The sequence below is a fragment of the Oryzias latipes genome (assembly GCF_053564925.1).
Source record: "Oryzias latipes strain Hd-rR chromosome 1 unlocalized genomic scaffold, Olatipes_Hd-rR_3.1 chr1_Y".
Lineage (NCBI taxonomy): Eukaryota > Metazoa > Chordata > Actinopteri > Beloniformes > Adrianichthyidae > Oryzias > Oryzias latipes.
In genome coordinates, this window is record NW_027616335.1 from 1,942,696 (window position 1) to 1,955,816 (window position 13,121).

Consider the following 13,121-nt stretch of genomic DNA (forward strand, 5'->3'; position numbering starts at 1 on the left):
ATGTTGGAAGAAGGTAGATTTACATTTTAAGACCATAATGGCCAGTCTAGTTTTATATACCTAGTCTGATAGTTTTTATATTGAGTAGAGCTTACAACAACCCTGACAGTTTTAAGTCTACAAGATGAGTATAATTAAACATTTACAATTTTAGGGAGTCAAAAAAAACTGCAGTACATGTTCTGTGCAAAGAAAATGTCATGGTAACTAGAAAACACAAGTAGTTTGGTCATTTACAATGTTTATTAAATCTGTTGGGATGTTCCTAGACGGTCTCCTGGATGGGGGGCTCATAGCCATCGGCCCTCTCCACCTTGGCTCCAGTGTCGTCACCAGATGCCTTTGCAGCACCGCCTGCACCACCCTCTCCATGCAGCTCCATCAGTTTGCCCACTGTGTTCAAACACAAAGACAAAGCTTTAAAAACAGACTAAAATTGTAAAGCAAGGTTTAACATTTAGTGCATGACGCCCTGCTTCATAAGGGAACATCAGTTGATCTCAATTTAAAAGTAATCAGGCAGTCATCTGGGACCGAAACAAAATGTCATCACACGTTCCCAAAGGAGCAGTTGGACTACACAACAAACGCACAATCATAATAATGTGCATATCATTGCTCAGTATTTAGAACCAAACCTATTGCAATAAAGCCTTTTTAAAGCAAAGTTTACATTTTACTGTGATAATCCAACTGCTCACCTGAATTATTTTTAAATGAAGTGGAATTGTTTCCATTATATTTTGCAGTTTTGATTGGTGAAACAACATTTTGACCCAATAAAGAACCTCAGAAATACTTACACTCAAACTTGGGCTTCTTCAGCATTTTGACCTTGCGGACGTAGACGTCATGTAGGGGGTAGATGGACTGGCAGGCCTTTTCAATGTCCTTACCAACGCTGTCAGGGATCCTGAAGTACAACATCCAACACCGCAAATTAATTCAAAGAAAAGAAAATATTGCCGTTATACAGAAAATATGTATTTCATGCAGTTAACTTACAGCTTGTTGACCACTTCCTTCAGGTCGTTCGTTTGAACCTCACGGGTCATGATCTCCATCATCTTCTTGCGGATCTGGCGGACCTGCTGATGCTGGGCGTATGAGGTCTTTCTGACCTGGTTGTTGCGCTTCTTTGTGAAACCAACACAGAACAGGCGCAGCAGGTATCCGTCAGTGGTCTTCACGTCCACGTGGGCTTCAATCATGGTCTGGAGAAATTGTGAATAAAACACAGGTTTGAAAAAAAATCAGGGGTTCATGTTAGTACGGCCGCATTAGCCTTAAATGTTTTTCATCAGGTCAACCCAACAGCGATTTCCTGTTGCATTTAAAAACAGTCCAAACCCAACAGTAAGCAGATAAGACCAAGTTTTAGTTTAGCCAAGTTCAAAATGTTTTCTGTGTTTAAAACGGTTTACAAAATCACAAATCCGATTTGTTTTTGGGGACATGCTGCATGTAAATACACAAACATATATTCAAAAGAACTTTTTCTAATTGAGAATTCATGAATCACGAAGAAACAAAATTACAAATAAGCCATGTCTTTCATAATATAAACAAACCATGACTTAAAGTTTTATTATTAAAGTAACTATACATGTCTGCATGTCAAAGGTTTGGGGGGAAATGACACCCTGTTGCATAGAACAGAGCACAAGGGTGACGGGGAATTTATTAAAGAGCTACCACTGAAAGACGTGAAAGATGGCCATAAACTGAACCTGTTTAACAGTAAGAAAAAGCCTCCACCTGTTGTGACCTTATGGTGGGATCAAAATGGTGAATATACACAAATAAAATAACGTTTCATCGTAAAAGTCATCCTTAGGAAGTTCAGCTGGAAAGTGAGGACACATTAACAGACCCGACTGGCTTTTAGAGCATTTTCCACTGAGAAATACTTCAAATTGTAAATCTAATTAAAGCCTTAAGAAACCAGCAGAAAGCACCAAAGCTTTATTACAACAAGATTGAATAATGAATCTTAAAAACATTACCTGCCACTTCTTAACCATGGAGCACATCTTGTCCCGGGTCAGGTCCATGCCGTGGAAGTTGGTGAGGCAGTTTTTGCCCTGAACATCCTCGGTGATGAGCTTAAACTTGCGGAAGGCGACCTCGTCGTTCTGCAGATCAGCAAGGCTCACCTCGAACACACGTCCCTTCAGACCGTCGGAGGCAATTTCTGGGTGGTAGAAAGTTAAACAGCTCAGAAATTGAACTAAATCTCACAAGCAAGAATAAAATCTGGACATGTTTTACCACATACGCAGCTACGGTATACACTGTTATATGATACTCTTGGGTCATGTTTAAAGACAAGTTTATCTATTTTTGCTGAAAAATAGACATCTGTAAATTTATGGACCATCTTACTGGTTCCTTGGGTCCTGGTAACCAAGGTCTTGCCAAGATTGCGGATATTGAACATGGCCGGTGCCTTGACATCGTACCAGTCCTTCTTGGAGAAAGGGTCCACGCTGAAAAAACAGAAAACATGATCTAAGGAACTCACAACAATCCAATTGACAGAGGGGAAAAATTTTAATTTACTTTAGTTTGGTAAATTCCGTTTAGCATTAGCATGCTTTGCACAGCATCATGCTTTTGGAAGTCACCTTTTTAAGTATTAAAGTTTTTAACATCAATGAAGAACGCAGTCTGTTTAAATTGTACCCGATACTTCTTCTATAGGCCACAAATATAGGAGGATAGCGACATTCATTTTTCAGGTTTGGCTGCATTTCAGCCGCACTAAATCAAACAAACATGCTAACCGTAAGTTAGCATTCATAGCAATTAGTCCCATCTGACCTGTGATAATACACGGAAGCCTCTCTTGTCTATAAAACTCCACTACGACATTAATGCTACATATGGTGTTATGATACTTAATGTATAAAATAGAGTATAAACGTTATGTTAAACTACGTAGCACTTTACAACTCCATCCAGAGCCACACAGGCCGGCGACAAGACGAGCAGCGACTTCATACCATCTGCTTTTTATCAGACTCATCCTTCCATTTTCGTACAACAAATTAACAGATATCGAAAACACTAAAGTTTGCACATTAATTAATGCGTGAATTTCAAACTTACATCTTCTTTTTGGCACCCTTTTTACCGCCTTTGGTCAGTCTCTTATTCTTGCCGACTGCCATGTTGGCTAAAGGGAGTGAAAGAGGAGGAAAGAAGGACTCTCGCGAGAATTAAGGAGGCGGTCAGGGGTCGCGAGATTTGTCTTCCCTTCGAATATTTATTAGCTCCCTCTGCTGTTAAAAACAGGTATACTGCAAAGATGACATTCCAAACAAATGTGCTTTTATGTTTTAACACTAACAATTTTTTAAATCAGATCTAGGCTTATTTTCTTAAGTAGATAGTTTTTGAAAACAGCTACATTTAAAACCATTAAAAAAATCCAAATAGTTTGTTATTCATAAGTGTGATTTCTGATTTAAAGCTAGTGTTGAGTGACTATTAGGTCCAGATCAATGTCCTAATAGAACAAAGTAAATTTATATATACATGCTTTACAAAAAATTTTGAGATAGTAATGTAAAAAATACATTTTTTTCCAAAGTAATTTTAACTTAGCTCTGAAATGGGAAAATACCTCACAGACACAACAAATGCTGTTCCTCTTCTTTTGTACTTAAAAATGTCACAGACAGTTGTTGAATGTATGTTCCTGTATTATAAACACATGGATGGAAATGTTAGTGCCATTTTATTATTATGGGATTAACCTCAAAATAATACTTTGAACAACTTATAAGGGACAAAAGTGAAAATGAAAAGTGTTTTACTGAAAATCAGACATGGCAATCACTGACTCTCCAAAGGATATCAGCAATCATCAAAGTGACTTCTGCACCTATCAACAAGCATTTTCCTCTACTCATCATAAGCACAGCTCTAACTGCCAGAGGTTGAAAGAAGGCATGTCCCAGCTCATTACACAGATGTTAGAAAAGGATTAAATTAGGTATTACAGAAGTCAATTTAAGTATAATCCGGTGCTATTTGCAATTCTTGGGTTAAAGCTGTTTTGTGTTTTGGGTCATTATCCTATTTGTTACTTGTGACCGATTGGGAGACCCACTTTTCTGACATTAAACAGCACATTTCACCTCATAATGTCTTTGTAACCTTGACATTTCATTATATCTTGTACACATCAACATATCTTTTGTTAGAAGTAGCAAAGACGTCTCAGACCATGACCAAACCTCCTCCATGTTTCACTGTGGAAAAAGTCTTGGTTTTTCCTCATTATTGTCTCTGTTAACATCATTAATATGTCAAAAAGCTAACATATTTAAAAAAAAAAATTCTTCCAGCTACTTTGTGGCTTATTGAAACACTAATTTTATTCAATAAGATACTGAGCATTGGGGTTTACTTTTAATGCTTTTAGATGTTTTTTTGCTTTTTAATTATTTTCTTCTATCTTTCTTCTATCTTTCAATGTCATCAGTTTTCCTGTCGTAGAAGGCTCCATGGAGGTTAAACTCTATTTTGTTGACCATAACCTTCTGAATGATACGTGCAGCTGTTATCAAGCTGGTTGGAGATTTGCTCAGAGCCTTTACCTGTAAAATGCTTGTGGAGGGTTTTCTTTCCAATCTCCTGAGACAGCTCTCCCTTTCTGTTTCTATAGTTGAAGTCAAGTGTGGTAAACATCAGGTCTCCAAACAGCAATGTGACTTCTATCAGTCTATCATGACATTTAGCTAAACTTGTTTTGTTAGATAATATTCTTTAGTTAACAGTGGAGTATCAACAGTTTTATTTGTGTATATAGAATTTGAACCTTACACATTTTGAGGAATATTTTCATTTTGTTTTTTCGCAACATGAAGTGTGAATGAATACAGATTAAACAAACTACTACTGAAAACTGAACCGTGACGAGACTTGAACAGGAAAGACTTGTGGTAACAAGTCACTCCTGCGTAGTCTGTCCCCACCCAAACTGTTACTGTGACTAAAGGAAAGTATTTATATTTTGGGGTTAACTCACTCTTAACATTATCTATCAAAATCAAAATTATGAGACCTACATCTATTATTTTAAGTCATATTGTCCATTTTATGCTCCATATTCCTAACATTAATAATTGATGCTGTTAAAATGCTCAGCTGCGTTACCTTTGATCCATGTAATAGTATGAACTAAGAAATGTATGCCCCAAATCCAGATCCCAAAATGAAATACGTTTTTTTGACTTGTTTTTATTTGCTTCATTTATTCATGCAGCATTTTAGCATTTTCTGGTATAAATGGCTTTTTAATGTGTTTAGAAAATAATGAATTTCATTATCTGTAATTTGTTTGTTTATAATTAATCCTAAAATCTTGCCTCAGTTCCTCAAATCAAGATTTTCCTTGAGGACAATGCTTTATTTGAATGCTTTATTTGAAAATATTAGCAGCAATCAGGTTTTAATCAGCCATGTTTAACTTTGAACAACTACTTGGGGTCACTTAGAAAGAGAAGATGAAAATAGTGTCAATGACTGTGAAAGAGTTGGAGTTGTATTGAACGTTAAGCTATGAACTAAACAAAAGTACAAACAAACAAAAAGGAGAACTCTACCTTTGGGCATACCCAGCATGAGTGATGATTGCAATTCATTAAAATGGAGGCTGAGCCAGGGCCTGTTGGGTGCAACCACTGACTTCCATGACTCCCCGAGTCCCTGAGGGAAACACTCAGTGACGCCAGCTGCCTCTGTGGCAACATGGAGCTTCTCATTCACGTTTCAGGGCACAAATTAAGTCATCAGGAGAAAGAGAGACCAAAAAGCAGACATATTTTATAGCACATATATGGGCTGGCGTTTGATTGGACATTTTCACGCAATTACAGATGAAAGTGGAAGATTGAATCTATCCGGCTGAATCTCAAGTGTCATGGGTTAGAGTGATGGAGGTAATATGAAAAGGCAAGCAAGGCAGAGCTGTCACTTGACATTACTGTCTGTTTATGCTGCCTAAGGATGCAGACAGTTTCTCCTCTTATTTCATGTTGTAAAACAAGCTTGACACATTTTAAGTAACTGTTTAAGTCAAAATAAATTCATCTGTTTTGTTAGGTGCTAATTTATACATCAAATCTCTCCCCCACAGTCTGTCCTCCCAACTACGTACAGCAACCGCGGGACTTTGTAATGTCAGAAATGCTTTGCATCTCAATATTTATGACCAGTGACGTGCAGTCAGGAGAGGCAGGTGAGGCTGTGCCTCACCTGTCATTATGGGATGAAAAGAGAAAAAATAAATTCAATGATTATATTTAATTAATTTGTTAAGTAATTTGTGCCTTGCAGTCATTTTCCATTTAAATTTACCATTTTGGGGGTTTTTTTCTTTTCAAAATCGCTGAATTTCCGCATTTGCCGTTCAGATACTAAGTGACGTGCGGGGAGGCACCAGCCCGCTGAGCCTCACTTTGGATTGCGCAATACCTATGCAGTCAGACGGTACTGCTGTCTCTCTATATGTCGGTTCAATCACTTGTACTATATGAGCTGAGTTTACATAATTTAGGAGATGTATATGATGTACAGTGTTTGTTTTTATAAATAACTGTATGTGAGAGACGTGTTTCTTGTGCTGAGCGCTAAACGCCGGCGAAAAAGCCGCTGGGTGAGGCCAGACATTCTTGTGCCTCATGTTAGGGGGCGCCAGTGAGCCCTGAGATTATGACGCTAAAAAATACTAGAAGAAGTGATAGCAAGCGGCAAGTCACTTTCTTCAGAAGGAGCGGCGTATGGACTTTATTTACAAGTAAAGGTAAGACGATAATAACATTTGTGCTTTTTTCTATGCTGCAGTTTGCATATGAAAAAAAAAACACGTTGAAATGATATTTTAAACAAAACACGTTAACTGTTGTCAATTAAATGGTGAATAAGTTACTCAGTATGGTTCATATGTTTGTAAATCTGACTGATGACGTCAGTGCCTCACCAGCCATTAACCTCACCGCACGTCACTGTTTATGACTATACAGTAAAAAAAAACAAAAACAAAAGGAGAACAAGCTGCACTTGAATCCATTCTCCAGCTTTATTTCTATTTTGTTCCAGTGAACGTGATATTCCAGCTATTGTTAACATTGGATTAATTCAAAATTGAATCAATGTTTAATATTAGTAGTATGATTATTTATGTATAATAGAGATCTAAATCTCTATTATTTATGTATTGCACCTTTTCAAGTCTGATGTTGGATTTTGTTTCACACTGTTTCAGAACAAATTTAAAGTTTTCAATCCGGATTTTAGTCTGGATGTTTTGCATGTTCTTGTGATCAAATTGAGTCACGATTAAAGCTCAAAATCTATTTGGTTAAAGATCCCCAAAAATGACAGTCCCATTACGGCTTTACATCCCTGTCAGGCTGAAGGAATGAGCCGATTTAAAAAAAAAAAAAGCTGTCAAGACAGAGGCGCATGGACTGTACTCTGACTTTTAGCATAAAACAAAATGGTCACTGTGGTTGGGTGTTTTTTTCTTTAAATAAAGTTTTCATCATCATCATCATCATCATCATTTATTTGTTCCTCTTAAATCACATCAAAGACAACAAAATCTGGGGCCGGTTTTATTGGGGGGAAAAATAATTTAGGTATGCCACAAGAAATACCTGTTTTGAACTATTTGTATAACAGACTATAAACAGTAGTGGAGATAATCAATGTACATCTTTGTGGATTTATTGTTTCAGGCAAAACAAGTGTAGCTTCATTTGTACAGTACTTTTCATCTTTCATCTTCACAGAGAAGTACAGGGCTCTGGCAGCATAGAAAAAAAATCCATAAAGCATGAAGATAAAATAGTTATTGTAAAAAGAAGTGACCACATGAAAAGAATACAGCACTGAAAATAAACGAATAAATAAAAATGTGGTCAGAACTAAGGCTGCCACAGTTCTCGATTTATAAACGGAAATGTATGTTAGTCCATTGAACTTTGGTAACACAAATTATATCAGACTGAAGCAAAACAACAAGACTGTGACTCAAAGGTCAGCGTTTAAACCAAATCGTGAAGTAATTATATCGTTGCATCCTTAGTCAGAGAGCCCCCCCCCCCCCCCCCCAAAAAAAAAAAAAAAAAAAAACAACAACAACAAACTAGAATCAATATATCCGTTTTGTACAGTAGTAAAATGGTTTCTCTTAAGTTATTTAGATTTTGGGACTAATTGGATTATGATTTGAATTTTTTTTTAAAAATCCCATTGAAACACCAATGAAAGTGTTGTACCCTTCAGGGTACTCCAACACCACTGAAACTTCATGCACATATTATAAAAAATATATTGTATAACTGTTTGTATCAAACAGGGGCAAAAAAAAAGAACTGGGGCAAAAAACAAAGTACCAACAGATGATGATGCACATGATTTTATTATTCTGTCATGGCCACATCATTTATATCAATGCAGTGGATTTTGAAGGAAAATAGGCTTTTATGATACAACATAAAGAAACCATGTGATCAGTGAGTCAGCATCAAATTTAAGGCACTTCACTTTTTGTATACAAAAAAACGCAACAATAACCACCAAAATAAAATAAAAACAACCGAAAACCAAGAATTAAATATGTAATTAAGTCTTGTGTTCCACCTCTGGACCAACACATTCAGATCTGCAGAAAGTTGACCCTGACAGCTACCTGAGAGGCACACCTTCCATTCAGCCTGCCCGACTCTCCACTGCGCATGCGTCCCTGGCTCAAGGGCTCCACTGTCATGGCGCTGACGAGCTGAAGCTACCGGGGTAGATCAGGAAGCAAATGCAGCGCAGCTGGGTCAGCGTTGTCATCAGACCGAGCCTGCAGAGTCTGGCGCAGCTCTCCGCGCAGACCTTCGTCCCTTCACCGGCTGTGTTACCGGAGCTGCCGAGGGACTCCCCCCGCCCCGCTGTCGCGTCGGTCTGTGAGTTTTCGGTTACCCGCTGAAGTGAACTCTGGCAGTAGCTTTCACCGCTGAGCGCAGAGACCCCCCCTCACACAAAAACTGGATTTAATTTTGTCTAAGCGGGGGGAAAACTGCCAGAAAAGGAGTTCCACCTCACCTGCATTACTCCGCGTTGCCTCGGGGCACTTCGCAGCTTTTTGTAGGGATTAATTCGCCTGTGTGGCATCAAGTTACGCACCGGGGGCAGAGTACTTCTTTCATTGTGGAGCGGTGACATTTCCAGTCGCCTACAAATTTTTGCTTATCCCCCCCCCCCTCTCTATTTATTTTATTTTTGAACCCACTCACGACCTAGTTTGGATGGGCGAAGAAAGCCTTTTTGGCTCATGAGCACGTAGGCTGTCCATCATCAGCCAGCTGAGGGACTGACAGAGCCCCTTCTTTCTGCTCCGACATCAGCTGCACTCTCATCATCATCATCATCATCATCACCACCACCACCCGGGGTGAACAGGTGCCCTACCTGTGAACGCCACCTGTCCTTCCGTAGCCATGGCTAGCGCGGAGCCGGCGGCGGATGGAGCTGGCGCCGCGGCGCTCAACCCCGGAGTGCCCATCCGCGGAATACGCATGAAATTCGCCGTGCTGGCCGGCCTGGTGGAAGTTGGGGAAGTTTCCAACCGGGACATCGTGGAGACGGTCTTCAACCTGGTAAGCTGATTACGGGAGCTCAGCACAGGCCGGAGAAACTAAGACAGACAGACAGACAGACAGACAGTACTGTCACTCTGCTGCTGCTGCGACACTTGGAGGGGCAAAGGAAAGTGCAGAAATCATGTTAATTCTTTCATCATTTTTGTGAGATAAAACCCAGTTCCATCCAAATGACGTGTTATTTTTTTAGTGATCATAGAGGAAATAATTTGGCCCTCTTATTTATTAAAATCAGGCCAATTCACTTCCTCTCTGAGTTCTTGGTGATGCATACTTGTTAAAAAAAAGTGTTTACATCTTTTAATTTTTACAGTTTCTCAGTTGGACTATTTTTTTTTAAATCATTCAAACAAACTTGTGTTTCTGTGATGATGTTTGTTAGATGGCAAGTGTGTCTTAGTGGGCTGCAGCCCTGTCCAGCAGGATCTTCATAGCACAACATCTGCCTCCCTACTTTTTGTGACACTTTCAGGCCAGACATAAGCGGGTGGTCTAAATCAGCCTCATCAGTCCAGATGTGTATTTTCTTCAGGTGCATGAAGTAGCTTTCACTAAGAGAATGAATGAAAGTGTGTGTAATGAGGAAACGTGGCCTCTGCTCAGCCAGGCTTCAGTTGGTTAGGTGGGAGGAGAGGTGAAGGTTGGAAACCTGCTGAACTGCTTTGTCAGTGTGGCACAACAAGAGTCCTGTAGAAAGAGCGTTGGGGGGAAGCCAGCTCATCCTTCCAGTTTGGAGTCAAGTCGCCCCCTCCCATGATGTGGGGCAGTGGTCTTATTAAAACACACCATCTTACTGACAAAAAAATCCTCTAAAAAGAGGAAAAGGTGGAGCTTGTTTTTAATAAACACGTTTTTGGACTGTAAGTTGCAGCAGCCAAAAAATGCACAATAAAGAAGAAAAAAAATCCTATTTAGGTCCCACTTTGGGGAGAAATTTATTTAGCTTCATGAAACAGGAAGACTCTAGGAAATTAGTCGAACATATGAACAGTTCTTTAGATAAGTACAGCATAAAGAAGACGCTATCTAAACAACTAAACTCTTAATATCACGTTAAATCACTAAATGCGTTGAATTCTTTATCCTCCAAACTCGGCGTAAAGGCCCGTACACACCGGGACGAATATTCGCCAGGCGTTATTCGCCAGCGTTTTTCGCCACGTTTTTTGTGTTCACACCCAGGCGATTTTCGCTGACGATGAGTGGAGTGAACATGCAATTTCATTCCCTGACATTAGATGGCGCTTAATGTAAAACCGAAATACTCCTGTACACAAGGTGGCGCTGCGCAACTTTACGCTTCTTAAAGTCGCTTTTCACTCAGAAGAAGAGAGCAAGTATTTACACGCTTGTCAGAATCAAACAAAGAAAACATGAATATTTCAAGCACCAGTAGCTCCAACTGGTGCTTGGTTCGGGGATGTTTTAGAATGTCCGTCATTATTGCTTCGCGGCTGTGTAGACGCTACTTGGCGTCTATCTTCTTCGCTGGTATGTGTGCTCAGCAAGGCAGTTTTGTTTGAGCGCCCCCAAGTTGTGTTTTACTGTAACTTCAGAAGCTCCAGACACGTGAGCAAAAGCGCCATTCTCATTGGTCGAGTAGATTTCGACGCGATGCGTCGAAAAAAAAAAAACGAACCCGAGGCGTTTTTTTTTTTTGACGCTTTAACGCCTGGCGTTTTTTCGCGTCGGTGTGCACACTCTCATTGGGGCCCTTTGTTTAGTCACGAGGCGTTAAACGTCGGCGAAAATCGCCGGCGAAATTCGTCCCGGTGTGAACAGGCCTTAAAGGCCCGTACACACGGGGACGAATATTCGCCAGGCGTTATTCGCTAGCGTTTTTCGCCACGTTTTTTGTGTTCACACCCAGGCGATTTTCGCTGACGATGAGTGGAGTGAACATGCAATTTCATTCCCTGACATTAGATGGCGCTTAATGTAAAACAGAAATACTCCTGTACACAAGGTGGCGCTGCGCAACTTTACGCTTCTTAAAGTCGCTTTTCACTCAGAAGAAGAGAGCAAGTATTTACCCGCTTGTCAGAATCAAACAAAGAAAACATGAATATTTCAAGCACCAGTAGCTCCAACTGGTGCTTGGTTCGGGGATGTTTTAGAATGTCCGTCATTATTGCTTCGCGGCAGTGTAGACGCTACTTGGCGTCTATCTTCTTCGCTGGTATGTGTGCTCAGAAAGGCAGTTTTGTGTTTGAGCGCCCCCAAGTTGTGTTTTACTGTAACTTCAGAAGCTCCAGACACGTGAGCAAAAGCGCCATTCTCATTGGTCGAGTAGATTTCGACGCGACGCGTCGAAAAAAAAAAACGAACCCGAGGCGTTTTTTTTTTTTGACGCTTTAACGCGTGGCGTTTTTTCGCGTCGGTGTGCACACTCTCGTTGGTGCCCTTTGTTTAGTCACGAGGCGTTAAACGTCGGCGAAAATCGCCGGCGAAATTCGTCCCGGTGTGAACAGGCCTTAAGACTGAGCGGCGCTTCTTCTTCTGCGTTCTCAGGAACAAATACTGATGCGCACCTACAGTGCCCTCTAGTGGTTGATGCTATTTCTTTTAATGTTTATTTATTTTTTTTATTTTTTTATTTTTTTTTTTTTTACAAAAGTCACATATGGAACACACCCCCAGACGAACGATGCAAAAGAAAAAAAACGATTAACTTATTCTCTGAGAAATATGGTACTTTTTTGTGCTTTTTTTAAAGCATTCATTCACTTTATATTAGCTCTTTTTTTGATAAGAAAGAAAACAGTAGTTGCTCATTACTCCACACCAGGAAACGTCTGTCATTTCTGGTTACGAAAAAAAATCTGTTATCAAAGGAGTTTGATTTCTTTTAAGCAAAACCAAATTGAGTCATATCGAGCATATTGGCGTAAACAGATTTTGCGTTAAACTCCTTTCTGGCTGTCTTACCAGGCTGCTGGCAGAAAGATGCTTGTTGGGTCAGAAAGGATGTCTGTTTTGTCAGCAGCTCACGTTTGATGTGATATTTATAGCCTTTCTTAGGTGGATTTTGTCAGATAAAGTGTTTCTGTCTACAAAGCACTTTGATTTGCTTGCTTGAGGCAGATGAGTGGATGGATTTTTAGCTTTGCAAAATCAGGAAAGAGGCCAATAAAAGTGGGTTTATTTATTTTATTATGGGAATCGTACAGATGCTGTATAAATTAAGGATTGACATGGTCCACTTCATTTTAAGAAAAGTTTCTGATCCCAGCTTTGCTGTTGTTCGGAGGGCTACCCCCCTTTTTTTTCTAGGGTAATCACAATTATTTCAGGGCTTCAAAAAGATGAGACTATACATTTGATAATGATTACCACTCTGCACGCTTTGATTCCTCCCCACATCCTCAGCTCATCCTTCCATTAGTTGATAACATCATTTAGCCCAGATGTTAGAGAATTCTCTTTTGGAGCATCACTTCTGAGATTTCCTTGCTG

At 39.7% G+C, this 13,121-nt stretch overlaps 2 protein-coding genes and 1 non-coding gene across 5 annotated transcripts in view; 1 reads left to right on the plus strand and 2 right to left on the minus strand.

Moving 5' to 3' along the window:
- Positions 1 to 224: 224 nt before the first annotated feature.
- On the minus strand, positions 225 to 3,271 carry LOC144990267 (small ribosomal subunit protein eS1). Its single transcript, XM_078943355.1, has 6 exons — positions 3,112 to 3,271; positions 2,386 to 2,489; positions 2,007 to 2,194; positions 1,006 to 1,214; positions 804 to 913; positions 225 to 393 (listed from the first exon to the last, which is right to left on the minus strand). Exons 1-6 carry the CDS (start codon positions 3,171 to 3,173, stop codon positions 266 to 268), a joined length of 801 nt encoding a protein of 266 aa, XP_078799481.1. The 5' UTR covers positions 3,174 to 3,271; the 3' UTR covers positions 225 to 265.
- LOC111948372 (small nucleolar RNA SNORD73) lies at positions 487 to 558 on the minus strand. The gene has a single exon (XR_002874353.1). It is a non-coding gene; the product is annotated as a small nucleolar RNA SNORD73 (small nucleolar RNA).
- Positions 3,272 to 8,678: 5,407 nt separating the features above from the next.
- LOC101175296 (lipopolysaccharide-responsive and beige-like anchor protein) overlaps positions 8,679 to 13,121 on the plus strand; it is a 174,521-nt gene continuing 170,078 nt past the window's right edge. For 2 of the 3 annotated variants that reach the window (XM_078943356.1, XM_023957677.2), the window contains exon 1: positions 8,679 to 9,662. In XM_078943356.1, the coding sequence (XP_078799482.1) occupies positions 9,504 to 9,662 (159 nt within the window). In that variant the 5' untranslated portion in view covers positions 8,679 to 9,503. The remainder of the gene's footprint in view (positions 9,663 to 13,121) is intronic. The other variant, XM_023957676.2, reaches the window with a different exon arrangement.

Bases quoted from the DNA above. Each gene is read 5' to 3' on its own strand.
- LOC144990267 (XM_078943355.1), bottom strand. From the start codon at position 3,173: ATGGCAGTCGGCAAGAATAAGAGACTGACCAAAGGCGGTAAAAAGGGT. The intron at 2,490-3,111 runs GTAAGTTTGAAA...CTGTTTTTTCAG, and splicing joins AAGGGTGCCAAAAAGAAGAT to CGTGGACCCTTTCTCCAAGA. The intron at 914-1,005 runs GTAAGTTAACTG...GTTGTACTTCAG, and splicing joins AAGGAAGTGGTCAACAAGCT to GATCCCTGACAGCGTTGGTA.